This window comes from Aspergillus brunneoviolaceus (assembly GCF_003184695.1).
Source record: "Aspergillus brunneoviolaceus CBS 621.78 unplaced genomic scaffold BO95scaffold_30, whole genome shotgun sequence".
NCBI lineage: Eukaryota > Fungi > Ascomycota > Eurotiomycetes > Eurotiales > Aspergillaceae > Aspergillus > Aspergillus brunneoviolaceus.
Genome location: NW_020290760.1, coordinates 42454 through 66339, shown reverse-complemented (window position 1 = coordinate 66339; position 23886 = coordinate 42454). Strand labels below are relative to the sequence as shown.

At 57.1% G+C, this 23886-nt stretch overlaps 13 protein-coding genes across 13 annotated transcripts; 3 read left to right on the top strand and 10 right to left on the bottom strand.

Annotated features, from left to right (window-relative positions):
• Positions 1-428: 428 nt before the first annotated feature.
• BO95DRAFT_463211 (putative O-methyltransferase) lies at positions 429-1817 on the bottom strand (the record flags this gene model as incomplete). The annotated part of the gene is made up of 3 exons (XM_025588973.1): positions 429-938; positions 999-1517; positions 1587-1817. 3 exons carry the CDS (start codon positions 1815-1817, stop codon positions 429-431), a joined length of 1260 nt encoding a protein of 419 aa, XP_025442681.1.
• Positions 1818-3002: 1185 nt separating this feature from the next.
• BO95DRAFT_495489 (monocarboxylate permease) lies at positions 3003-4289 on the top strand (the record flags this gene model as incomplete). Its single annotated transcript, XM_025590823.1, has 1 exon — positions 3003-4289. One exon carries the CDS (start codon positions 3003-3005, stop codon positions 4287-4289), a length of 1287 nt encoding a protein of 428 aa, XP_025442680.1.
• Positions 4290-4420: 131 nt separating this feature from the next.
• BO95DRAFT_412573 (uncharacterized protein) lies at positions 4421-5659 on the bottom strand. The gene is made up of 2 exons (XM_025584249.1): positions 5402-5659; positions 4421-5339 (listed from the first exon to the last, which is right to left on the bottom strand). The coding sequence occupies exons 1-2, from the start codon at positions 5607-5609 to the stop codon at positions 4516-4518; spliced, it is 1032 nt and encodes a 343-aa protein (XP_025442679.1). The 5' UTR covers positions 5610-5659; the 3' UTR covers positions 4421-4515.
• Positions 5660-5818: 159 nt separating this feature from the next.
• BO95DRAFT_452775 (cysteine hydrolase family protein) lies at positions 5819-6684 on the bottom strand (the record flags this gene model as incomplete). The annotated part of the gene is made up of 5 exons (XM_025588175.1): positions 5819-5837; positions 5944-6009; positions 6063-6083; positions 6150-6269; positions 6332-6684. 5 exons carry the CDS (start codon positions 6682-6684, stop codon positions 5819-5821), a joined length of 579 nt encoding a protein of 192 aa, XP_025442678.1.
• Positions 6685-7274: 590 nt separating this feature from the next.
• Positions 7275-8226, bottom strand: BO95DRAFT_442309 (S-(hydroxymethyl)glutathione synthase). The gene has a single exon (XM_025586391.1). The coding sequence runs from the start codon at positions 8079-8081 to the stop codon at positions 7506-7508; it is 576 nt and encodes a 191-aa protein (XP_025442677.1). The 5' UTR covers positions 8082-8226; the 3' UTR covers positions 7275-7505.
• A 354-nt stretch (positions 8227-8580) lies between these two features.
• On the bottom strand, positions 8581-10308 carry BO95DRAFT_495485 (uncharacterized protein; the record flags this gene model as incomplete). The annotated part of the gene is made up of 3 exons (XM_025590822.1): positions 9693-10308; positions 9598-9634; positions 8581-9542 (listed from the first exon to the last, which is right to left on the bottom strand). The coding sequence occupies exons 1-3, from the start codon at positions 9900-9902 to the stop codon at positions 8581-8583; spliced, it is 1209 nt and encodes a 402-aa protein (XP_025442676.1). The 5' UTR covers positions 9903-10308.
• A 668-nt stretch (positions 10309-10976) lies between these two features.
• On the bottom strand, positions 10977-12026 carry BO95DRAFT_442308 (glutathione S-transferase family protein). Its single transcript, XM_025586390.1, has one exon. It carries the CDS (start codon positions 11824-11826, stop codon positions 11128-11130), a length of 699 nt encoding a protein of 232 aa, XP_025442675.1. The 5' UTR covers positions 11827-12026; the 3' UTR covers positions 10977-11127.
• Positions 12027-12104: 78 nt separating this feature from the next.
• BO95DRAFT_412563 (MIP aquaporin) lies at positions 12105-13465 on the bottom strand. Its single transcript, XM_025584248.1, has 2 exons — positions 12653-13465; positions 12105-12593 (listed from the first exon to the last, which is right to left on the bottom strand). The coding sequence occupies exons 1-2, from the start codon at positions 13277-13279 to the stop codon at positions 12360-12362; spliced, it is 861 nt and encodes a 286-aa protein (XP_025442674.1). The 5' UTR covers positions 13280-13465; the 3' UTR covers positions 12105-12359.
• Positions 13466-13703: 238 nt separating this feature from the next.
• On the top strand, positions 13704-15473 carry BO95DRAFT_412562 (glycoside hydrolase family 16 protein). The gene is made up of 2 exons (XM_025584247.1): positions 13704-14914; positions 14972-15473. The coding sequence occupies exons 1-2, from the start codon at positions 14121-14123 to the stop codon at positions 15255-15257; spliced, it is 1080 nt and encodes a 359-aa protein (XP_025442673.1). The 5' UTR covers positions 13704-14120; the 3' UTR covers positions 15258-15473.
• On the bottom strand, positions 14974-17450 carry BO95DRAFT_412559 (uncharacterized protein). The gene is made up of 5 exons (XM_025584246.1): positions 17340-17450; positions 17195-17274; positions 16533-17142; positions 15775-16478; positions 14974-15710 (listed from the first exon to the last, which is right to left on the bottom strand). Exons 1-5 carry the CDS (start codon positions 17421-17423, stop codon positions 15455-15457), a joined length of 1734 nt encoding a protein of 577 aa, XP_025442672.1. The 5' UTR covers positions 17424-17450; the 3' UTR covers positions 14974-15454.
• Positions 17451-17630: 180 nt separating this feature from the next.
• Positions 17631-18884, top strand: BO95DRAFT_495484 (uncharacterized protein; the record flags this gene model as incomplete). Its single annotated transcript, XM_025590821.1, has 4 exons — positions 17631-17685; positions 17749-17825; positions 17923-18491; positions 18515-18884. The coding sequence occupies 4 exons, from the start codon at positions 17631-17633 to the stop codon at positions 18882-18884; spliced, it is 1071 nt and encodes a 356-aa protein (XP_025442671.1).
• Positions 18885-19518: 634 nt separating this feature from the next.
• On the bottom strand, positions 19519-20760 carry BO95DRAFT_431407 (putative transsulfuration enzyme family protein; the record flags this gene model as incomplete). The annotated part of the gene is made up of 2 exons (XM_025585006.1): positions 19519-20553; positions 20608-20760. 2 exons carry the CDS (start codon positions 20758-20760, stop codon positions 19519-19521), a joined length of 1188 nt encoding a protein of 395 aa, XP_025442670.1.
• Positions 20761-21019: 259 nt separating this feature from the next.
• BO95DRAFT_463198 (Zn(II)2Cys6 transcription factor) lies at positions 21020-22715 on the bottom strand (the record flags this gene model as incomplete). Its single annotated transcript, XM_025588971.1, has 4 exons — positions 21020-21725; positions 21775-22231; positions 22286-22366; positions 22445-22715. The coding sequence occupies 4 exons, from the start codon at positions 22713-22715 to the stop codon at positions 21020-21022; spliced, it is 1515 nt and encodes a 504-aa protein (XP_025442669.1).
• Between the last annotated feature and the right edge of the window lie 1171 nt (positions 22716-23886).

Sequence of the window (23886 nt, the reverse complement as noted above, 5' to 3'; positions counted from 1 at the left end):
TAGTGGTATGTATGGAATGCGGTCTAGATCACACATTCGACTCTTTTCTTTTTCGGTTTCGCTTGTTCGTGATCAATCTAGGTTGTCAGTGGTTCTGATACTTTGCCCCTTCTTTATACCAAGAAACAGTATTCCCAATGTCCAGCCACAACATGGATTAATGCATGGCCACTTATGACATGAACGGGCTTTTCACCAATGTCAACAATGTTTCATGTCCGCTGTCCCCGCGTAATAGTTCTGATGGTGAATAATAGGATCTGATGCCCTACCATCAGCGTATGACTGATAATTCTACCGTGGTTAGGAAACCTATATAAGGGGAGTCGTAACCCGCCCCAGCATCGCGAAGAAGCAATGCACTCATGTGATCATCATCATCAAACTCAGTCTCAAGATTCGCTACCAGCTACGACAACAAAAACAGCTCAAACACACTGAAAAGCCAGAAAGCTCGCCATACTCCCCTCTGGCTGCGTGCAGGACTTCCACGCCAGCCGAGTATCTACCCCCTGCACCAGCGCGACGATATCATTCTTGGTCCGCTCCCGACCCCCAAACAGCGCCAGCATACGGCAGTCCATGCACCGCACGATTGCTTCTACCTGACCCGAGGATGACCCTATCTCTGGGACGGCAATGTCCGCGATGAGAACCCACATGCCGGGCCGCAGGGCGGGCGACAGGTTCGCGATTATCCGACAGACGTCCTCATCCGACCAGTTATGCAGGACAAAACGCAGAAGGAAGTAGTCCGCTGAAGCGACAGGCTGGGGCTCGAAGAAGCTATGGGTCAGGTACTCGATCTTGTCCGCGTAGGCTGGGGGTAGCGTCTGGCGGCTCTCGCTAATCACGTCGGGCAGGTCTTCGAAGATGCAGTGGAGGTGGGGATGTGCTTCGGTGAGTGCCATGCTCACATGGCCCGAGGAGCCGCCAATCTATGAGCATCATCGTTAGCGCATCTCAGTCGAGAAGCTGGAGATAATTTCACTTCTTACATCAACGACAGTCTGCACGCTCGACCAGTCGAATCCCCGCACGGCGTGCAAAGCTGAGTAGTACGCACTCCGCGTCGTTGCATTAATATAGTCATGAAAACCAAGCTCCAGCTTCGGGTACGATCGGTGATAGTCCCAGATATTGGTGATTTGCTTCTCCGGGGAGGCGTAGGCCACACTGGCGGCGCAGCGCGTGTTGTCGCTGGCAGACGGGTCGACCTTGAGCCCTTCGTAGATCTTGCTCGCGACCGGGAAGGTAACATTCAGGTTCCACATGCAGCTGCGCGTGGCAACGGAGTCGTGCACGCACAGGGCCGACAGCGGAGTGTGACCAAACATCTCGGGCTCGACCTCCTGCAGGAAGCCGTAGCTTGCCGTATATCGAATCAGGCGACGTAGGGGGTCTCTTCCGAGACCGGAGAGGAGTTCGAGGACGATAGCTGCTAGAGGCTCATGGAGGGGTATCAACTGGGGAATGCCGAAGTTCATCAGTGCCCGGATCGCGCCGACCTGGAAAACCTATCAAACGTGATGCATTAGCATTGGGAATTGTTGACCAGTGCATCCGATAAGGAGGCTGTGGGCTACCTCGGACATCATATCGTAAAAAAGATCGTATGGCCCAGTCACCAGACGGACCAGCCGCTTCGATGCGTCAATGACAGCCAAACGCGCCTTGGAGGCATCCCCGTTCATCCGACATGGATCAGCCAAGCAGTTTTCGAGCGAGTCGTGGTCTTCGCGTCGCACTTGCTGCTTCAGGACCTCCCCATTCACCGCGATCGTGTCGATGAGTTGCTCGAGGGCTCTGCGGGTCATGGTCAAGTCACGTCTCCAGGCAGAAGCTGTGGGACGGGGATGCGTCGACGAAGAAGAGCATCCCACTTCTTCTATCGTTCTGCATGCCACCTCTATAGATCCACGAGAGTACCTGTTAACCGGTGAAGTGGCTCAGCGATGAATCACGACTAGAGTGAGGTGTCGGAGTCGCATAAGCCACCCGCATCATCGACCCGTCCAGCCGGCAGTGATGCTGGCCAATGGCTCATCCCACCGCCAGCTCAAAAGCCAATTTGTGTCGAAGTCAAGGTACAGCAGATCTGGAAGGCAATCAGAAGCTTGGAGGACGGGGGGAACGGGGAGGACGTCGACCGGGGGGAACGTCGACCGGGGGTCTCCTGTGGAATCGACTATCATTCAGCAATCGATCTTGAAGTCAGTTAAGCCACATAGGATGGATTCATTGCACGGTTCTGGGACCTACCAGGCAAGGATGAACAAAGTCGTCTGGTGTTGAGTCTGGTTATCTTGTGACTTTCACGACCACACTCACCTACTATCATGGATGGGGAAACAGGAAAGCACTCGCAACCAGGAATCGGCTGCCGAGGAGGCGTCTGACATTTGAGTCGAGAGTCGATGCACGTGCAATCAGACTGTGAAGGAAAGCAGGAGGGTGGAAGCGGCGGGGTGAGATGTTTGAGAGTTTGAGGAAAGTGATGAGAAGATGAGAAGGTGAAGTGGAAAGCGCGACAGTCACGTGGCGATCTGCTTCAGGGTGTTCCACTGTCACCATGAAAATGAGTCAAAGTATAGGAGAGGAAGAGCGATAACAGCACAACCACAATATCAGTGTTATTGCGATAGGCAACTGCAGACTAAGATTGGTAAGTAAGTGCTACCCCACGCTGCATGGTATGGTATGGTAAGATACAGTAAGCTCACGTATGCGTCGCCATGCTCAAGCATAACGGCCGGCCATATTGGTAGTGATTAACTGGTAGCTGCAGTACATCGGTAGGTATTGGCCTCGGTAGTCGGTATTTGTTGGACTGATCAGTAATCAAATTTGTAATATTGCGTCTCCTGCCCGGATGAGCTGGACTTGGGTGGTATATGGGGGTGTCTTCACCATTAACCAATCTCCACAAACCATTTTTACCTGCGATAGGCAGTGAACTATCATTCTTTGGGGTAGTCATCTAATCTTCAGGTTGATTCAGAATGAACTGGACGGACAAGCCACTTCGAGCCCTCGCTCGTCCCCCAAGCCTAGGCCCCGGCCCCAATCCAGAAGGCAGCGCACCGCTACCACCCCCGCCCGACGGGGGCCTCCAGGCATGGACGCAAGTCCTCTGCATGCACTTCGTCTTCTTCAACTCCTGGGGCGTAAGCAACAGCTTCTCCGTCTTCGAGCAGCTGTACACCGCAACCCTGCCCCAGTCCGCCTCGACCATCTCCTGGATCGGCAGCGTGCAGGTCTCCCTTCTCTTCTTCGCCGGGGCGGTGGTCGGCCGCGCCACCGACGCAGGCTACTTCCGTCTCGTCTTCGCGCTGGGGGTCTTCCTCCAGCTGCTCGGCGTCTTCCTGCTCTCCCTCGCCAAGACCTACTGGCAGATCTTCCTGACGCAGGCCGTCTGCATGGGTCTGGGCAACGGCCTGACCTTCAGCCCGGGACTCTCGATCATGGCCTCCTACTTTGTCGAAAGACGCGCCTTCGCGGTGGGAGTAGCCGCGGCCGGGGCCGCGACAGGCGGCTTGATCTACCCCGTGCTGGTGAACCAGCTGCTGTACACGCAGCAGATCGGGTTCGGGTGGACGATCCGCGCCGCGGGGCTGCTGATGCTGGTGACGCAGATGCCCGGGGTGGTGCTCTTCCAGCCCCGTCTTCCGCCCCGACGAACAGGTCCTCTGATCGAATGGGGCGCGTTCACCGAGCGGCCCTTCCTCTTCTTCACAGCCAGCATGTTCCTCAACTTCTGGGGCCTCTACTTCGCCTTCTTCTACCTCGGGACCTTCGCGCGCGACCGCCTCGGGGTGACGGACACGCAGGATTTAATTCTGGTGTTGAACGGCGTGGGCATTGTCGGACGTGTCGGACCTAGTCTTGTCGGGGACCGGCTTGGGAAACTTAATGTCTTGGTCCCGCTCAGCTTTGCCTCCGCAATCGTGATTCTATGTTGGATGGCGGTCGACACCGTTGCCGGGCTGTATGTGTTTGCGGTTGTCTATGGGCTGGTGGGCGGCGCAGCGCAGTCGCTCTTCCCCGCGACTGCCACGACGATGACCCCGGATATCAAGCGGACGGGGACCAGGATTGGGATGATCCTGAGTATTGTGGGCTTTGCGACGTTGACAGGGCCGGTGCTGGAGGGGGCGTTGATCTCGCGCGTTGGGGGCAGCTATATCGGGGCGCAGATCTTTGCGGGGGTGTGTGTTGTACTCGGTGCGGGGGCTGCGTTGGCTGCGAGAGTGGCCAAGGTTGGTTGGGAGTGGGGGGCGAAAGCTTGACTGGTTTGGAGGTACTTGGGTTTCAATATATGACAATTGACAGGGTTTATAGAGTTGGCGAGGTGAGAAGACGCCGTATTCACCGGGTGCGGTAGAGGATACTAGGTAGACTTAGAGGGCAGCGGAAGTAAGTCGACGACAGCTAGAATTGCCAATAAACCAAATCATGTCTATGATTACAAGTTCAGACGCCCGACAACAAAGACATCCGAGTTTCCGTATGCGTTCAGCTCCCTAATAGCGTAGATAACTTCGCCTTCCAATCACTCACCATCTCCTTCGCCTCAACCGCCTCCTGCCTCGACCGCTCCAGCTCCGCCTCCAACGCTTCATTCCGCGCCCGCAGTTCCTGCACTTCCTTCCTCGCGCTCTCCAGCTGCGCCGCCGTCGCGCGCAGCGTCTCCATCTCCTGCTCCGACGACCGCCGATACTCCACCTCGCGCCGCAGCGCCGTCAGGCTCATATCCCGAATCTTGATGATCTGCTGGCACCGCAGGTTCTCCTCGCGCAGGTCCTCGTTCTCGAGCCGCAGCGACGCGTTCGACTCTAGTTCGCGGTAGAGGACGTTCAGCGAGGCGTCGACATCGGCGGGGAGGTTCGTGTACCGGGACTTGCGGTTGCGGCGGGCTGGCGGGGGGGATGGGTCGGGGTGCGGGGCGAAGATAGTGCTGTCGTTGGCTGGATTGGGTTCGTGTAAGAGGCTGTGTCCGGGGAGCGGGGAGAAAATGAGCGGCTTGGTATGAGATAGACTGCCATGAGGCAAAGGAGTAGAGGACAGTGTGCTCGGATGGAGGGCGGGAGAGGCGGCGGGAGCTGCACCTGATGTCTCTACCCCCGCCGGTCGTGGGGAGGTAGGAGGTGTCAGTGTCGGAGGAGAGATATGCCACTCGCGCCGGACACAGGCAGAGCAGAACATGTGGTGGTCGGTATCTCGCATCCACCCGGTCGGCAGACAGTGGGCGTGAAATGCCAGTCGACAGGTCACACATGGCTCCAGGTTCTCCTCGCGGAAGCAAACCCGACAGTATGTTTCGTGGATCGAGCCATCTCCTAAGCTCGGCATGGTAAGAATGTAAGGCAGTCGATGCAGGAGGCAGGGAAGGAACACGTACGTTTCCACTGTTTATGCCGCTGGATCTGCGATGCCATGGGTTCTCGCTCTAAGGCGGCGAGGGTGTCCGCCCACGAGATCCGTGATGGGGTTTCGGGATGAGCGACCGGCGACTCCGACATTGCCTCTGCGTGGGCGGTACGGACACCAACTCGTCGGTTATCTGAGCCACGCGTAGGGCGTTTTGAACGTGTCTTCCGTACGGCCATCGGTGTATGTGGTTGTGGGTTGAGGGGCGATGGATTGAAGATGTTCGCACGTTTCTCAGCTGTTTCCGTCAACAAGCCGAGGCGGGAGTAGATTAGTCAGAAGAATGGGCAGACAGTCTCTCCGCACGTGATCGTGACACGCAGTGAACGCTTTGCAATTGGGAATGATGACAAATTTGACATAGCAACGAAACAATAATCTACATTATTCAGTCCAAATTAACTACTCTGGTATAGCATCAGCTAGATTGATTGTAATGTCAAACAACATTAAGTCTTTTCCTCTGCCTTCAAAGATTCCACCCATCCTTCCACAGACTTCACCTGCGCAAACAACGGCCAGACCAACTCGGTCGCCGCGTCCGTCAGCTCCTTAGACCACCCGGCCGTGGCATCCTTGCTACGAAAGCATTCCTATCAGTGTGTGCAATCTCGGAGGACCAAGTAACTTACAGAAGAGTCACATTGTAGCCTCTGTGTAGTAAAACAATATCATCAGCGTCTACCAAGTTCCTTGTCTCATATACCCCAGAGACTTACAGCTCAAAAGCATGCCGCGCAGTAGCTTCCAGACATGTATTGGCCGTCAGCCCGGCCAGCACCAGATTCACTATCTCGCGCTGGCGCAGCTGGAAGTCCAGGTCGGTGTTCTGGAAGGAGCTTCCCGGTAGATGCACATTAGCAACAGCGCAGCTCTATCATGTCAAGGCGAGAAATCTCACTCGCTATTCCAGTGTCGACTCACGACCACATCCCCATTGCTGGCATCTGGTTCCAAGCCTTGGTAGATCTCGGCACCAAACGTGCCTGCTTCGAAGAACTTGATCTTCTCCTGCTTGACGTTGTTGGGTGTCATGTGCCGCCATTCCTGGAAGGCAGATGGGGTCCAGTGCTGGTGTAGTCCGTAGTAGACTGGGATGCGATGCAGGCGGGCGGCAGCCACGGCTTCCTCGATGTGTTTGATGGTTTCTTTCTCCTCGAGGTCTTTCAGCAACGGGGTGAGCTTGCCGTCAGGGTGCAGGAAGTCGTTGTAGGGGTCGACTAGTACGAGGGCGATTTTGGATTTTTCGGCCATGCTGGGCCAGAGTTATCGAAACTGATTGAAAATTGGACTGTCACTTCAAGGAAGGTCATTCAAGGAAGGTTGTCTTACGTGCTATTAATCTTCCCCGATCTACCAAACCAGGTCCTCATTTATAAGTTCCCGCTGGGGGAGGGTACTTGCTCAGCCCAGGTTTGCTCTTGAATTGGTCAGCAACAACGTCTGCCAAGTCACTCAGAATCCGGTTGTAGTCTCTGGAACAGGAAAGAGCCAGCAGGTCTATCATGAATGACCGTATTTGTGCGTTGTCATGAGTTTTCAGTACAAAACAGTCACGTCTGGTCACCTTCCGGGTGTGAGATGCCGCTTACCAATTTACTGTCCCGACTGTCCGGCAGATGCCAAGACCTCTCATACGTGCTGACAAATTTGGGCGCCATTCCTTATGCGAATCTACCGGCGTGGGACCAAGTAGTGCCTGCTGCCTCCTCACCAGTTACCCCCAAGGTACCCAAACTCCTCATCTACAAAAACAGTTAGCCCTCCAACTCTACGTCCACTGATCCATAAACAGCATCCATGAGGGTAAGAATCTCAATTCCTGTCGTCATATCCCAAACCAACCACCATCGACTTTCAACCGTCACGTCCTGACATCTAAAGCGCAAGTTTACCACAAAAGATGGCTAGTTCACAACAGCAAACCCATCGCAAATTCCTCATCGCCATGCTGTCAGCCGGGCGCTAGCATTGCTATTGAAATCTAACACAGTTCTCAAAGTCCCTCGCTAACACTGTCACAAAATTCATTTCCCAGAAACCAGCGATCCACCCGCGGACACCCCAGAGTGATTCTAAAGCGAAGCCCTCAACTTCCCCTCCCTCTCCGCCGTCCACGCCGCAATAGCATCCATCAACGCAGGCGCCAGCACATCAAACGTCTCCAGCCCCAACGCGCGCAACCGGCCCCTCACGTCCTCCATTTTCTGGGGCGGAAACCCCTGCTCGATGATACTCGACACGAACCCAGCAAACTGCACCTCCTGCCACCCCTTCTCGTCCGACAGCTCCACATGCACAAAGTCCAGCCCCTTGAAGGGGTGGTCCTTCTCGATGCGCCCGAACATGTGCACCCCGCAGGCCGTGCAGGCGTGGCGCTGGATGACGGCGGCCTCGTCCACGATGGCCAGTTTCTCGGCGTGCGAGGACACCGACACCTTCTCCCGGGGCACGACACCCACGACCGAGAACAGGGCGCCGCCCGGTTTCCAGCATTTGGAGCAGCCGCACGCGTGGTTGTGGGCGACGTTGCTGGTCACGGTGACGGTGACCGGGTTGCTGGTGCAGTGGCATTTGAGGGTTCCGCCGGAGAAGTTGGGGTTGCCCTTTTGAATGGGTTTGGCGAGGAGGGGGTGGAGTAAAATGGCCATTTTGTTCGTGAGGTGGTGGTGGTGGATGGAGTGTTGTGTGTGAGGGGATGAGAGAAACAGAGGTAAGTCAGAGATGGGAAATGAGAGGAAACAACATTGCCGACGAGCGCGCCAGACTATTGACAGCGGTTATATAGCCCAGCTTCCCCTCAGAAGATGCAGAAAATGCCTGCAGCAGCATTCGCCCATCTCCTCGTGCGGGGACATGCACTCCGGCCAGCCAATGTCGCCATTTGCACGGCCATCCGTGCCCACAGAATGCGGTGCCGACCGGGTAAGTTAACCCGTTTAGGCGGTTGAATGCGCGATCGCATGCTGAATCACCAACAGGATCTCGTTGCGATCCCCACTGCCGAGGCCCGCGCCGCGGGAAAAGTAACGCCCTCGCGCGGTTGGGCCTAGCCTTACTTGTCGTTGATCGTTGGTATTCCTCTTAAGTACCAATACTGCACGCTTCATCGCTCACAAACTGTTTTATTGCTAGTATATACAAATCCAATCAAACAATGTCGTCTCTACCGCCGCACGGGCAGCTCTTCTCCGCCGCCCCCTTGCCCAACTCCCGCTCTCGCTCCTCTCCCTCCCCGGACGGCGACGATAACGCCTCCAACTCTATCATTCTGGGATGCTCATCCCCAGAGGCAGTCTCCATGGTCACCAGATACTGGTCCGTATCGCCGGACTGCCGACCACGCGTCCGCTCCCGATTATGCCCCCCGTGCGAACCGGACTGCCCCGTCGGCGTCCGCGTACTGTGGCTATGGCTGTGGCTCAGCTTCAACGAGCGCAGCTTCCCCGCCAGGCTCGACGGCACCTGGTACCAGCGGAAGAACACCTTGACGGCCGGCAAGCTGGCCGAGGTTGCCGCCAGGGCCACCTCCAGCAGAGCCAGCACCCAGCAGTACCAGGCCATCCAGGACCCGTCGTACGAGGCGTAGAACATGCGCCACAGGAAGTAGATCCGAATCCCCGCGACGACGGCCGTGAGGTACCCGACAGAGAAGACGGCGGTGAGGGCGACCTTCTGGCGGCGGCGCATGTGCAGCCGGATGCAGAAGACGGCCGGCAGGGTCGTGGCCAGCAGGTCCTGCGCGAGGCTGATCGAGGTCGCCGCGATCAGGTGCGCGCCCTCGTCGTAGCAGCGGTAGTGGTGCGTCAGGGCCCAGGCCGGGTCGACCTGGCGCCAGAAGGCGCGCAGCGGCCGGCACGAGAGGAACAGCGCCAGCACGAAGGCCACGCTGTACGCCACCACCGACCCGATGCTGACCCAGATCAGCGCGCGGAACCGCGGCGACACCGTCCGCTGGCTCATGCGCCGGTAGAACAGCAGCACCGAGGTCTTGATCAACCCCGACGCCAGCACGTAGAACAGCTCCGACGCCGCCGCCACCTTGCGCTCGCCGATCAGGTTCGCGACGCTGTTGTCCCACGTGTGGTGTTTCTCGCCGTAGACTTCGCTGGCTGTGGGATTCGCAGTCAGCCGATTGTCCCCAAATAATGGGAGGGTGGTGCTTACCAATCGGGACGGAGATGATGAGGCCGAGGGTCGGTAGCTGGAATTGGTAGTGGTCAGCTTTGAGCCGAGAATGAGGACGTCGCGACGTCACATACCAGAGCCAGCGCAATCAGGATGTCATCGATGCCGCCCGTGTGCTGAATAAGACACCGTGCGTACAGCCGCACCACCACCGTGACGATTGCGATCCCTCCGAAGACGGCAGCGACCACAATGGCTGCCGGGCCATGCGAGTCGGGGTTGACGGTGTTGGGTGCTGGCCAGGACTCGATCACCGACAACGGCGGATTCAGCCCTCCAGGCATGGCGGTTAGGGAGACTCAGTCTGGCTGAGTGAATTTCGACAAAGGAAAGAAAATAATATTGACAAGGAAGTCAATGTTAATGTCAAGATCCCGCAAAGACAGACAGATTGTACCAGCCCTGTCTGTCCGGAACAGCAATGCGGACATGGCGCCATTTAGATACCCTCAAACCCCAACCGCCACTGCAGGGGAAACCCGCGGATCAACGGGGAAGCATCCTAAGTCAAAAATCTAGAAGAGGGATCGCGACCACAGGCAAGACTTAGATTAAGCCGACTCCACTGATGTGAGCCATCGGATCCCTGGCGGGCTGCACGGGGCGGAAGCGGGGGCCCTCGCCCAATTTTTGCGACCGAGCCTTAAGGTTGAGCAGGTGAAACGGTCACCGTTTGAGTGGACGACGCATGCACCTGTGAACGGCACCTGTCACAGCGCACCCCAACCAGCAGCCAGCACTGGGAGTAAAGTGGAGATCTTGATGCTGCACGACCCATCTTTGTGATGTGTCCACCACTGACAGCCTCATGCGGCAGGAGGGTTCCTTCGGCCGAACCAAGGGAAGAGGGCCCGTCAGAGTTTCACAGCAGAGTCGAGACACCCGACACCCAGAATTTCCGTCTGCACGACGGGATCCAATCCGTACTAGAGCCGGCAGATCGTCCGTATGGGCCCTGTATTCCCTCTGCTAGGGGAAATTGGCGGCGCAGTGCAGTTCTGATAATCGGGGCTGATGTGCTGAAGTGGTCGGTCGGGCCTCCCGTACCACATATGAAAGGAGTTTCGTCAAGACATTCCCTAAGACTAGCCCTGTCAATCATGCCCAATCGGGCAATTGGAGGCCTATAACGGCTGGAACTATACTTCCGTAGTCCATCCAGGATTGCTAGGGATCGTGACGGCGCCGATGGTGAAGTCATTGGGTCTTCTTCCTCAAACCCCCGGCCCGTGCGATTCGATCCATCACTTCTGCCTCCACAATCAATCCATCCATCCATCAATCATGTCAATCAATCTCCACATATACGCAGCCGGATGATAATTCGTGTTACAGGTATACAGAGACTTCAATCCCCTTTAAGGCGATGGGAAGCACGGTGGTATTCGGAGTATAATAGCAACACCGACTAAGCTGGATAGATGCGTTCCTGACCTGGATAGCTCACTTGCTCCTCATTACGGGTACATCCCCAGTCCGTCACCGTCACCGTCACCGTCACCGTCACTATCACCGATCCCTAGACGGAGGCCAATCGGACAAACCCTCGCGACGACAGACCTCCTTCCAGGAAGGCAAGGCCGTGAGGCGATCCACGTACGAGGCCAGATGCGGCCAACTCGTCGCCGGTCGGGGCATGTCGCGCGCCCAGCGCATCAGCATCACGGCCAGGAAGTCCGCCGTCGTCAGGCTCTCCCCGACGAGATAACCTGGAGGTTTGTGCGACGAAGGCGATCCGCGGGGGCTCGCTGGTCCGGCCAGTCGCGCGTCCAGTGATTCCCAGGCCCCCTCGATCCGTCGGCGCGCCAGGGCACGCACCGCGGCCGCCCCCTCGGCCGGGCCGTCCGTGTCGGCATAGAACCAGTCGCGCATCGCGGGCAGCACCGTGTTGGCCAGGTAGATCATCGTCTGCAGCCACTGCGGGCGCGTTGCGGCCTCCTCCACGGCCGGCATCAGCCCGCGGTCGGGATGGCGCTCCGCCAGCAGCATCAGCAGGGCCGTGCTTTCGCCGTGCGCCTCGCCGTCCACGATCAGGGTGGGGACGCGCCCGGTCGGGTTCAGTCGGCGGTAGGCCTCGGTGTGCTGGGCGCCCGTGGTGAAGTCGACGGGGATCGCGTCGAAGGGCAGGTTGGCCTCGATCAGCATCCAGTGCACGCACAGACTGGCCGTGCCTGGTGCGTAGTACAGCGTGTACGGGTTGGACGCCATGGGCCGCGCGCTATGAGTGGGGACTAGCAGGGCTTGATCAGCGGCGTTGGGATAACGGTCCTGCAATAGTTACCGTTTGGTTGGCGGGGGTAGATTGATTGCGGTTGTGATCGTCGAGTCAATTGAATGTCGTTGACAACACGCAGGGTTTTTCTAAGTCGAAGATGAGTCACCGGCGAAAGAGCTGGCGCAGGGACCTGATCCCGCTCTTATCGCGGAAGCCGACCGGAGACAATCACCGAATCTTGGCGGGTTGTAGGTCTCTATCCAACGCAGAACCGGTTCGTTTTGACTCATTTGTGTCATTTGTGTCTATAATAACCGTATTCTAGGATAATCATCTACCATCTACTCCGTATGGCCCATCGTCTATCCAGATCCAGTCTATCGTTTCCCGTCATCCAGGTAGTCTTCGCGCCTCGGTCGTCCAGACGATCCGTGGGTTCATTGTCGTGGTCATTCATGATAAAACATGGCAATCATCGATACTCCAGTCCGCTCATAAAGCATGGGAATCATCGATATCCCGGTCACTAGTGCAGGCGCAGCTCTCCATCCACGTCCTCGGCCTTGTCCAGCGCGTCCGCAATGCGCGATCCATCCCCCTCGTACAGCAGCGAATCGTAGACCGTGGCTCCCACGAAGCAGCCGACGACGGGAGCGAACAAGGGCACAACAAAATAGTAATTGGCGGCGGTGAAGACCTCGCGACCGTAGAGGATGGCCGAGAAGAGGCGCGGGCCAAAGTCGCGTGCGGGATTGATCGCCTAGGAGACGCCATCGCGGTTAGCATCCGACACACAAATCAAATCGCGAGGGCACCTACGTAGCCAGTCTGCCAGCCCAACGCGGCTCCAATGGCGAGCAGAAGCACAAACATGGAGAACTGGGGGGAGTGGAAGCGGTGGGCGTTGGCCGGGTCCGAGACGCTCAGCGAGCCGAACATGAGCACGGCCGATCCGAGGACTTCCGAGAAGACCGCCTCCCAATTGGAGGAGAAGAAGCTGGCGGGATAAGTGGAGAAGATGCCGGCCGAGTGGTGGCCCCGCGGGCTCAAAATCGACCCCCCCGGGATTGTATATTCCGGGTCCCAGTCGAGGATGGCCGACCGATAGTTAATGTAGACAATGGCCGCGCCCACGAAGCCTCCCAGGAACTGGGCCAGCAGCTTCCCGGGCAACTTCCTCCACTGATCGGGCTGCGGGCGGACAAAGGCCATGACGAGGGAAATGGCGGGATTGCTGGCGGGACTCGGGTCGGCGATGTAACCGGAGAGACAGACGGCGGCCGCCCAGGCCAGGTTGATGGAGAGCCAGGTGCCATACTGGTAGTCGGAGAGCAGGGCTTGCGCCACGACGCCGTCACCGATCACGATGATGAGGGCGGTGCCGAGAAATTCAGCAACGTACGGTTTCAAGGCTCGTCGCGAGAGACCGGAGAGATGGAGACGCATCTTGAGAGGGAGTATCAGTCAGTCAAACAGGCTGTTGATTGAATTGCGTGGAGGGAAGAAGGAGGAGAGGAGCGAGGAAGGAGAAAGTGAGGGAGAGGAAATTGATACCGTGGACAACAGGTGGAGCAGGTGGGGGCCAGTCTATCGAGTGATAACGAGTGATCACCTTGGGAGAGGAGAGGAGAAAGTCTAAGGGTTGAGACGATGCCGTCATTTCCTTGGAGACGCTCCTGCCTTCCCTCACCGCCATCTCGGCTGTGCGAGTTTGTCCTGTTTGCATCTACAATCCCCACCATGCCAGTCCAGGCTAGCGCAATCATTTGTCCGCTTACTCACTCCCTACCATGCCAATTCTGGTAAGACGTCGGAGAATTCCATAGATCGACAGTTGCTTCCTGATCAACTCCATAACCTCCTATCATACAAATTCTCCCATCACACCGGAAGTCCATGTTATCTGAGTACTGCATTTGGATTTACAAGGAGCAATGCTCGACGCCAGCGCGGCGGCTCTGATGCAAGGTGTCACTGGCCAACACCCAACCAGAAGAATAATCGAAGCGACAATCCATAAGCGATGCACTCCATGTCCACACACTTCACCACCGAGATGAGGATATCTTGAAATAGAATCCCGGTGAACCCTTTCCCCCAGTGTCTTACTCTACGCAGCCGGTTGGCTGTCGCTTTTCGCCTTTTCGCCCCTTTTGCCATCGAGACTCATCACCAGGATCTGCGCCGGGCTTTATATTCCTCGACCCCTCCACCTTTCTCACACCAACATGAAAGCCAAACACACGTGCACTGCGCCTACAGGGGGCCTTGATTCCGACCCGCCACCATGCTCCTTCTTCCCCTCCTCTTCATCCTCGCCACCCTCACCCGGGCAGACGAAACCGACTGCGACCCGCTGAACCAAACCTGCCCGGCCGACGCGGCCCTCGGCACGGCACACACCTGGTGGTTCAACAGCACGCTGGACAGCACCCTGTGGAACATGACGACCGGCACGCCGGAGTACACCTCGGAGGGGGCGAACTTCTCGAACCGCAGCGTCAACGGCTCGACGCTGCTGCAGTCGAACTTCTACATCTTCTTCGGGGTGATGGAGGCGCACGTCAAGATGGCAGCGGGGCCCGGAGCCATCAGCAGCGTGATCCTGCAGTCGGACGACCTCGACGAGATCGACTGGGAGTGGGTGGGCTACAACACCAGCGCGGTGCAGTCGGACTTCTTCGGCAAGGGCAACACCACCACCAGCGACCGCGGCGGGATCCATGCCGTCGCGCACGCCGACTCCCAGTTCCACAACTACACCTCGTACTGGGACCGCGAGCGGCTCGAGTGGTGGATCGACGGCCGCCTCGTGCGCACCGTCCACTACTCCGAGCCGCTGACCCTGTACGGCCGCAATTACCCGCAGACGCCCTGTCGCGTCAAGGTGAGCGTGTGGCCTGCCGGCATTCCGTCGGAGTCGCTAGGTAATATCGAGTGGGCCGGCGGCCTGGTGGACAGGGATGATCTGCCGTTCACCATGGCGGTGCTGCAGCGCATCCGCGTGCAGGACTTTCATACCGGGAGGGAGTATCAGTATACGGATCGCTCGGGGTCGTACGAGAGTATCAAGGTGGTTAGGTGAGTGCCTGCTTGTTCTGCTTGGGTGAGTGGGAGTAGCCTAACGGGTGAGCATAGTGGGAACTCGACGGCGAAAGCGGAGATCAACAAGACCCCTAAAAAGACTCTGGCGCAGAAGTGGGCGGATCTACCGACAGCGGCCCATGTCGGGGTGTACTGCGCCGCCGCGGCCGTGGCGGCGTTCGTGCTCTACTGCATACGGCAACGGCGTCAGGGGCGGCTGGAGCGGGCGCTGGCTGAAAGCCCCCGGAGCCCAGTCCAGTCGACGGAAATGGATACGTACAAGAAGCAGTGGCGGCAGAGCGAGTGGGGACGACGGGGGTACCAGAATGTCGAGCAGTAGTTGCTGACGGCGCACTCGTCCTCCAACAGGGAGCTTAGATGCATAAGTTGGGAACTGCATCGGCGAGGCTCTTTCGCCCCATGACAGATATATTCACCTCGCAATAATAGCTAATGTGTACACATACAAAACATCTCGAAATCTATCCTTCATGTACAGGAATAGAAAGCAACTTCCGCTCCACCCAATCACCGCGACTACGTGGTGCTCACCTCCCCCCTCGCCTTGACAATGGCACACTCCGCTAGCCGCCTCAATTCCAGAATAATACCCCTGGCCGTCTCGATCCGCATGATATAGCAGCGGGGATGCTGTTGGTACCCCGACCGGTGAATCAGCTCCGCGATCCGCCCCATCAGCCCCAAGACCGCCTGACTATCGGCCTGCAGCGGCTGCGAGAGCACATGGCAAAAAAGCACGATCGCAGCCTGGATGAAATAGGACAACGAGAACCTTTGACTCATTAGCACTGTCGCACCCACACCTTCCAACCAGAGGACGGAAAATCAAGACATACAGGAGATTCTCCGGCCCCAACTCCAGCCGCGACTCGAGGAACTCCTCCAGCAGCGCCCGACTGGCCGCGACGGAGATCGCCAGGCTCGAGCTCGTGCCCCGCGTGTCCTGGTTCCGGGTCCACGCGGCACACCGGCTGCTCGGCTGGTGGATCAGCACCATGCAGTGGTGGTGGTACTGCACGTGGAAGATCGAGAACCGCATGTCGCGGTGCGGCGGGGTGCGGCGGCCCGCTGCGAGCGAGGGCTGGTTTACGGGTGGCAGGGCCGCCTTCCATGCTTCCAGGGCGTGGTCGCAGTCGCGGATCGTGCGCAGCAGGTCTGCGTCGGACTGGCCGACGGCCGACGGGGAGTAGAGGTCGCGGTAGATGCGGGATTGGAGGACGGCGAGACGGGCGTAGGTGTGCAGGTAGCTTCCGGGGCAGGGGTCGCCGCGGATCTGGGGTGGTTGAGTGTTCGGTGAGAGGGTCAGATCGCAGTGGCTGTCTTCGAGGCGTGGCGGGAGGCCAGTCACCATCGTCAGGCCCTTGTCGCAGACGTAGATGACCCAGAAGAGCTCCCGGATGTGATGGTCGATCGGTGATGCGGGGGCGGTGGCAGTGTGTGGGGATGTGTTGCCTTTCAGGTAGTAGATGAATCGCGCGGCGGTTGAGAGGAAGTGATCGACTAGATGGAGGTTCCCTGCCAGACCTTGGCAGCAGATACACTTGTTTGAGGTTAGTTCGTGGGGACTCGGTGGGCGTAGTAACATGAGGCGTACCAGTAACAAAACGGTCTGCAGCCCGTCCACGGACACAGGCTCGCCCAAGACAGCAGGCATAAGCCGTTGCGCGGCTTCGAAATATTGGTCACTGTATCGGAGTGGATAGCCCTTCGGCCCATGCACCGTCAGCGAGGTCAACGCGAGGAAGGCGAAGATGCACGCGCGTGCGCTGTTCACCCCGGGGGACGCGGCCGAGTATTCCCGGCTGTACGCCGCCTTGATCGTGCTCTCGAAGAGGCATGCATCAATGACCGGGAAGAACAGTGCAAAGGCGGATGCTTGGTAGTGTCTGAGCTCGCTGCAGAGAAATTGGAGGTCGGGTAGAGGGAGCTCGGCTGCGCCTGCCACCGGGGTGGGTGGTTGCTGCGCCAGGGTTGACTCAGTTGCTGGCTGATGGAAGCGGAATTGGTCTCCCGTGCAGGCAGCGATCCATTCGCGCCCGCTGGTAGAAAAAAATGGCACCCCATCGAAAGTGCAGATATTCCCCAGATGGCGACCGGCGAAATGCAGGGCTTGGGCGAACGTGGGCGCATACGGTTGGTATGGTTGCGCGGGGCTTGGGCTTGGGTGGTGGATGTTCCGCTCCGGTGGATTGGTGAGATTCTTTCTGTGCCTGAGTAAGCGATGGGTCGTTGGGCAGATGTGGTATTTAAGCGTACTGCTTGTTTCTATCGAAGGTACATGGAAGGTTTTGATGGGAACACCAGTCGCACCGCGGGCTTGCGGCATTGCACTTGATCTGGGTGACAGCCATTAGCCCTTAGCTCTGCTCAGGAACCGGCGCGCTGCATAAGGGTGCAATACCTTGCGAGTGAAACACGCGTCACACGAATGCGCAATACGGCCCCTTCGCCTGGGTGGTTGCCCAGGCTGGCCCTCGAAGGACATTGAAATTCCGTGTTATGAAGCAGGAAGTTCCTTGAGATAACGGTAGGTATAAGGAGATGCCCAGTGGCGAATTGGAGAAATTGGAGAAATGGTGCAGTGGATCCGAGCCTGGAGACTCCGCGGCAAAACTGATGATTGGCTGTTTGTCTTTCCATCCTGGAAGTGTGTGTGTATGTGTGTGTGTAAGTGTGTGTGTAAGATGTCGCCATGCTTGAGACTACTGGTAGTATATTCTCTATTCCCTTTGAGATTCATCCAGTTGGTGAGTGTGACGGGCCCTGACCCTGAGTGCCTACCAGGTACAGTACCTACTACTACCTAGTAGGAAGGATGGCCTCCTGCAAAAAGAAGGGACTTTCTTCCCGGCCAAACTCGTTTATGAATTTGCCCTTCAGGTTCAAGGTTCGGCGCAAAACCACTGAGTCGTTTTCACCTTTGAAAATCCCCGTCAAGATTCACCTGATCCTCCACGGCTAGGTACTCCTGACTCGCTGAGCAGGTAACTGTCGAATATTATCCCGCTCCAAGAGCCACAGCGATATTTCAACTCCACCCCATCGACACGGTCGTCACTATGGAGTCGTTGCGTGACCTCAATCCAACAGCCGCAGACATCGCAGCGATGGCAGCTCACACCCTGGACAATTCCGGCCCCATCCCTTACCTACTTTGGGGCCGGTTGGCTGTGCGACTGGCCGGAGGCCGCGACCTGAACCGCCACCCACACCTACCTGACGATGAATGTTGCTTCATTGTCGACAAAGCCGATCTGTGGCGGGCTTTTCAGGTCCTAGGGTCTGGCGGCTTCTTTCAGTGCATGCCCAGACCGGACTGTCGCTACCTTCTCGGCACCCCGGGCGTGCGGCTGCGATTCGACGCTCATCTGCACACTTCCGCGCGCAATGGGCATGACACCTGCCTTCTGCTCTACAACAAGTCCCGCATCATCCCCGATGTGAACGGAGCGATGATCCCGGGGCTCCTAGGCCCACCCGGGCCCCTGGTGCCGTACATGCTTTCAAGCGATCCGAACATCGTGCCTCCGCGCCATGAGGATCGAGGCAGCGGGTACTGGCGCGGGCTGTGGCCAGTACGCACGCTGAAGCCGAACGTGCTGACCGCGGCGCTGCTGGACTGCCTGCTCCGGACGTATGGGGGAGTGCCGGGAGCCCAGGGGGGCCAGATTCTCGTCGAGTGGATCACTCTGCTCGTGCCGATGATAGAACCGGCCTATCCCCCAACGATGACGCTGCCACGCACCTTCGAGCCCTGTGGAGAGCGTGTAACTCCCGAGTGATCGAGGAGGGGTGGCGACCGACCTTTCTGATGCAGCTGGTGTCCCGAAACTACGAGTACATCTGGAGCCTGGATGCTGAGGAGGAGAATGACGACGATGTAGCCCGGAGCGCGCACTTCATGGCTTCCAGAACGCAGTTTGTAAACGACACCAGATGGCAGTGAAGAGATAGGGATACGATGGGGTTGACGCAATTGATGGGGACGACGAGGATGACGGCGCATAGAATTGCGAATGGCATTCTTGTGTTTCTCTAGTAGTATAGCAAGAAAAGCCGACTCCACATAGCCGTCGAGAAAAATACGTTTGTGTCAAGTTAATCGCTATGGATACCAAGTGGGAAATCACTACAGGTGGCATTCTCTGCTGGAGGCCCGGCCTCGCCCATCTTCCATCCAGGCGGACAAGGTCTTGGCAGGAAAGCGCCACTCACCAACTCCCTCAATTGTGATTGAACTCGTGAGAGAGGCGGAAGATGCTTGATTGTGACTACGTCGGGCTATCCTGGAGGATCTAGCTGAGGCTACCGAGGTTTGCAGCCTGGCCACCAAGGCCGCAGGGCCGCCGTCAAAATCTCAAACTCAATGGAGGCGTTACACCTATTTCTCGCGATTCAGCCATGTCTCCAAGAGCCCTGGTTCCAATGGTATACGCGGGCGCTTTGCACGAGAGCTTGAAATGCAGAAGGGAAGGCAGTGATGAACAAAGTGATTAAATCCCTAACCTGACCCTATAAACTCAAAGAACACGCGACTGATGGTGAATTTTTTTCCACAGCACCAGAAAAGAACTATCCAGCTAGATTTGTGCATTGATCAACACCTTGAAAGCTTGCAGCAAATCGTTCTTCAGGTCCTGCCAGTGCTCCAGACCAACACTGATCCGCAGCAATTTCCGATCCACGCGAGAATCAGAAAGCGCGCGCCACTCGATCAGCGACTCCACACCACCTAGACTGGTCGCATGCTGGAAGAAGCTCAGCTTGCTGGGCAGGCTACGCGCAAAATCCTCCTGATTGAGCACAACCGCGAAGACCGGGCCGAACCCGTTAGGCATTTGTTTCTGCAGCCATGGCTCGTCCTGCAGGCTCGCATGGTATATTGTGCCCACCACGGACTGCACTACGTTCTCTTCGCTGCCGGGCGCGGGGTTGGCGGACTTCATGGCCTGATCCAGCCAGGAGACCAGCTTGCCGCAGGTCTGGCTTGCGCGCTGCACGCGGACCTCCAGAGTCCGTAGACTCCTCACCCCCAACCAGGCCTCCAGGTTTCCGATCACGTTGCCCACGGCCAGCCGATCCTCGATAAGCTGCTTCTTCCACCTGCTGTTCTTGGTGGCGAGCACACCACACAGCATGTCACTGTGTCCGCCAAAATACTTGGATCCCGAGTGCAGAACGAGGTCGGCCCCCCACTGGAAGGGATCCTGCAAGCCGGGTGGCGCAAATGTGCTGTCGACAATCAGGTATGCGCCGCGGGAGTGCGCCTTCTTGGCATATGCTTCAATGCTAAAGGCCGTGCCTAAAGGGTTGATCGGCGTCTCCAGAAGAACGACGTCGCCTTTCTCCAAGCTCTCAGCAGGGCAGTCTAATTCGAGTTTCTGCAGCCCCGAAAGGCGGGAGATCACGGCGATGACTTCATGGCTGCCGTGGTAGCCTTGTCCCACAGCAATTTGTCGAGGATTCAACAGAGTCAGCGCTGCGGTGAGAGCCGCGAGGCCGGTGGCGTAGCTCACGGCATGTCCCCCGATCAAACTCGTCAGGATGGATTCGAAGCGGGTTGCATTGGGCGCGAATTCGCGGGAATAGACGTAGTTCTTGCCGGTGAACTCGTCCTGGGGAAGTTAGCCGCGTTATATGAACCCCAGGAGCCACAGGTAGCCACATACAACAGGGTCTACAGACGGAATCAGGTCATCGGGGTTGTCTGGGAAGCGAAAGGTGGTCGAAAGATGAATCGGGGGAGCGACGTCGGTCACCAGATGCAGAGGGTCGTCGGCATGAAGTGCCAGTGTCGCAGGATGAGCTTGACCTGGAGCCATGTTGGAAAATGTAAGGGAGCGATCTGGAAGTGGTCGGTCAGGTCGAAGACCTCCTCGTGTGAAGATCTCGACATGAAGCATCTTATATGGATCTGATGGTGATGGTGTGGCGGATGACAAAAGGCCCCACTCCCCTCAATTTCCGTATGCGGAAAGGCCTCTTTCGCCCGGGCCCCGCCACATCCACGGCTCCCGAAACAGGTTAGCCCCATTCCAGCCTGAGCTTCCCAGCCACAACTTAACCTGCACGAGCCACAGGTTAAATCAGAAGCCAATCACGCCCGGACAGCCCAATGTCAATGACCCACGGCGAGGAGTTCTGTGCTTGACGGCCACTGCGCTGCCAATGTCCTTGCAAGATCTTGGCTGCGTTGATCACGTTGACGCATTTCGTTTTGTCCCAGAATTGCTCGAGCGACTGAATCAAAAAATCTCTTTCCCTGGCCTGGTGGCACTCCAAGCCTGCAATACAGATCGGCCAGAGTGCGCATTTGAGGAGATTGTCGCTGGCGCAGAGCGCTTCGATGGACTGGATCAACTGGGTCAGAAGATCGGTTATTGAAGTGGTCGTGTGGCATAGCGTGTCGAGAACGCGCTGCCCGTAGATCTGAGCCCCCAACTTGTAGGATGCAGCTAACATGCAAAGATCATTTATCGCATTCTCTTTGGTGCGATCAGACTGCGGCAGATTAACAGCCCAGGCCCGGCAATCAAACTCCGTCACCATTTGGACGACCGATGCCACGTTGTACTGATGGTACTCCAATGTCTCCTGGTCGCAGGGGTCGTGGATTGAGTCGCGAGAGAGCGAAATGCATCGAATAGCAATCAACAGGTAGTCTGGGCAGCCAAGGAACGATTGTTCTACGGCCTCCGTTTCCTTGGACACCACATGCGCTTGCTCTAACGGGCTCGAGTCCGGTAACAGATTGGGACGCACGAAGGTCGCACCAAGCGTCTCAATGCTGCCAACATCAGTCGTGGGTACTGAGGATGTCGACGGTAGTGACTCACAGGTATATCTGGCTATTGATAAAATCTCGGATGAGCTTCACCGTCTCCCCAGGCTCGTGGGCTTGATGCTGGCTGAAACTGATCAGCTTCTTCGCACCCCCCAGATGGAAATTCCACCGATCGCTCCCAGACTCCAGTAGGTCGAGAAAGATCAACAAAAACACGCTGGCCACGGTGCTGTCTTGGGTACATAAGACAGGATCACTTAGTGCATTCGAGATTGCTTTGATTGCGCGATGTTTGTATCCCAGGGCATCCTGATGCACATTGAGGTCAGTGGGAGGCCTTTCTTCGTCGTACCGTTGGAACGAATAGCCCAGATTCGCTCTGTGGCGCGCTGCCAGAGCGAGAGCAGCCTTCATCAGAGTGGTGTCGCTCAAGGCTAGCGACATGAGCTTTCGAAACGGGTTGCTACTGCTATCGTAGACGATGAAGAGGCTGCATATGCAGTCCTCATCTGTGAGTTGGTAATGAGAAAAATACACGCAAGCGAAGTGGAGATTTTACCTACAGTAGCTTAAGTAATATTTCGAAGTTGAGTCTAAGCAGGTGATTGAAGGATCTCCGAGCTCGGACGACATCGTGAGAGGCGCTGGTGGTCACGCACTGGTTAGTTTTCAGACCCTCAGTTTCCCTAGAGGGCGGGCGAACCCATCCACCGTGATCTTACCTATCTTGCGTACATGATCTATGGCTGAAGCAGGGGGTCTGGGGCGTACGACGAAAGGGATGATGGCCGATCCGGTCGAAGGGCCTGCATCAGAGTTGCTGAGAGACAAGCCTTTTCGCTTGCCTCGGATGGAGATGCCCTTGACCCATCGGATGGGTCTCTTGTCCAGGCATTCCACCCCCGCCTTCTTGCATTTTCCGCAGGGTCTGGCCGCCTGGTCGCATTGAATGCGCCGATATCGGCAGGTATAGCAGGCCTGCGGGGGAGTCATGTCATCGGGGTTGAAGACTTGATGACATTGGTGTTCTGTTTCTCATCACCAGTCGAAGCAGGGACCGTGCCATGCGATGTTTGTGATAGTTGATAAGGCTTGACATCAGATCATGGCGCAGCTGGTCACGCCCAGCGTCTGGAGAGGGACTAGCCACTTTCAGCCAGTCAGTCAGGTGGCTTACTGTCATGTGACGCTGCTCGCTGCATTTTGCCGTACTCCGCCGCCTTCTCGCCCGGCGCTTTCCGTCCCCACATAGTATGAGTACAAAGTGATCAAACAACCTGGAAGGACACTGAAACCACCGCTTAATAGAGGCAAGCACACGTGAGCATGCGCCAGCGACGTCTCCGAAAGCACTTTCTCAACATGAGCCTCATGGAGTACAGCTCACATACTCAATGCCGGTTTCGCCAGGTGAATAGGGGCTGAGGCGTGCACCCGGACTCGGTTCGGCCTCCCCAGCTCATGTTCGGATATATATGTTTTCCAGGGAAACCACGAAACAATTTGTTACTTGTGTGCAACCGGCACTACATTGCAGCAATACAATCGTTCAGGTCGAGCATGGTGCCATGCCAAGTTGGCAAGAAATATTCTCCTCGAATTTGGATGTCGACCGCACGGATGTTGTACATAAGCTCTGCCGAACTGCGGCATTCTGGCTCCTTCCCGTGTCTGTATCCTCCAATCCTTCTCTCGTGCAGAACGTTGACAATTATAGGAAAACCGCCGAAACTTCTTCTCACTCCCATAACGAATACAAGAAAAAAAAAGCAGAGTTGACATGGCTTAAAGCACTGTGTTCAGGTCACGTTGAGAGAAAGCGGCAAGGGAGAGCCCGGTCAAGTGACCGCCGCAGCCCTCACCTCACCAGCATTAGGGGCATGCGTGGAAGAGATTCAGACCTCAACAAGGAGCAACAAGAGTATCAATATCCATGCACAGAACGCCACTGCGAGAATAAATGGATGTGGAATGAATCTACCCCGCCCCTGCAGATTGCATTGCGTGCTGGACCGATAAGAGTGCAAATTGGACCGATAAACAAATAGATTGCCAGTTATCTAGACGTGCCGAACCACCGCCCTAACGCTCACCCACCCCCTCTTTCTTCTCGCCCTGACCTTGCAAGTTGCGCGACCGGCAAAGCCCGTTCCTGCAGACTTAC